Below are 1,386 nucleotides of genomic sequence, written 5' to 3'. Positions count from 1 at the left end.
AAAAAAAAAAAAAAGAAAAAAGAAATGTACTCGTTATCTTGCCCATGTAATTGTAACTCCTCTGTACTGTATTCTCACACAAAAAAAAATTTAAAAATTAAATAAAATAAAATAACCAAAAAAATAAAAACCAACTCAGGAAGGATATGTATCAAGTTAAACAGTAGTGACCTCAGTAGTAAGGATAGTGAAGGAGGGATTGATTCTCATGTCCACTTTAGTTCTTCTGATGATTAGAATTTTTATAAGCATGTATTATGTTTACCATAAGACTTGTTTCTTTTGGTACTGGGACTTGAACTCTGGGCCTCACTCTCTCCCTTGCATTTTTCACTCATAGATGTCACTTGAGCCACACTTCTACTTACAGCTTTTTGCTGGCTTGAAATAAGAGAGTCTCTGAGATTTGTCTTCCCTAGTGGCAGTATACTGCAATTCTGTTTTTTTTTTTTTTGGTAGCTGTAATTACAGGCATAAGCCACTGGCATCTGGCATGCAAATAATTTTTAATTAAAATATTATATACAGTAATGAAGTAGAAGATAAACAGTTCATTTTATGTATCTATAGATTCCATTTTTATATCCAACCTATTACAGATCAAAGATAGCTAGTGGGTCATGCTTGTCATCTTAGTGACTTAGGAGGCTGAGATCTAAGGACTACGATTCTAAGCCATCCTGGTTAAGAAAGTCTATGAGTCTTTTATCTCCAATTAAATATGAGAAAACCAGAAGTAGAGCTGTGGCTCAAAGTGGTAGAGTGCTGGCCTTGAGCAAAATTGCTCAGAGATCGTGTGCAGGCCCTGAGTTCAAGCCCCATGACTAACAAAAAAATGTCATCCATAACATGTACAGACATTTCTTGTCCCTCCCTAAATTGTAAAGTATAATAAGTATTTGTACAGTGATTACATTGCATTAAGTATTATAAATATTCTAGAGGAAGTGCAAGGTCATGCTGGGTTTGTAGGTCATATTCAAATAACTACACCATTTTATATGGTGGACTTGTATATCTGAAGATTTTGGTATCCATGGGACCTGGAACCTAGTCTGCTACATATATTAAGAGATAACTATGCATCTCTCTTCCCACACCAGTGAGTGGTCTTTTCAAGTCATTATTTGCCTTTTGTGTGTAAACCATTAGACAGTTTTTCTTTTTCTACTGTTCACAGTGACCTGCTGATGGAGAACACTACTCCACTTACTGTCCCAATCCTGGATGTTCTTTCCAGCCTCCGACTTGACACAAATTTTCTGTCTAAGGTAGGAAAGACTGCTTTCCAGAAATGGCACACACTTTTCTGACCTTTTTCTTTTCTTTTTTTTTTTTTTTTTTTTGTCTGTCATAGGGCTTGAACTCTCGGCCTGGGCGCTGTCC

The 1,386-nt window shown here is 36.1% G+C and overlaps 1 protein-coding gene across 1 annotated transcript in view; it reads left to right on the top strand.

Annotated features, from left to right (window-relative positions):
- Fancd2 (Fanconi anemia, complementation group D2) overlaps positions 1–1,386 on the top strand; it is a 75,315-nt gene that overhangs the window by 11,882 nt on the left and 62,047 nt on the right. The window contains exon 9 of the mRNA XM_013010343.1: positions 1,181–1,271. Within this exon, the coding sequence (XP_012865797.1) occupies positions 1,181–1,271 (91 nt within the window). The remainder of the gene's footprint in view (positions 1–1,180; positions 1,272–1,386) is intronic.

The sequence above is a fragment of the Dipodomys ordii genome, unplaced genomic scaffold, assembly GCF_000151885.1.
Source record: "Dipodomys ordii isolate 6190 unplaced genomic scaffold, Dord_2.0 Scaffold12, whole genome shotgun sequence".
Taxonomy (NCBI): domain Eukaryota; kingdom Metazoa; phylum Chordata; class Mammalia; order Rodentia; family Heteromyidae; genus Dipodomys; species Dipodomys ordii.
The sequence above is the reverse complement of the archived record's forward strand: the minus strand, read 5'-3'. Positions and strand labels throughout refer to the sequence as shown.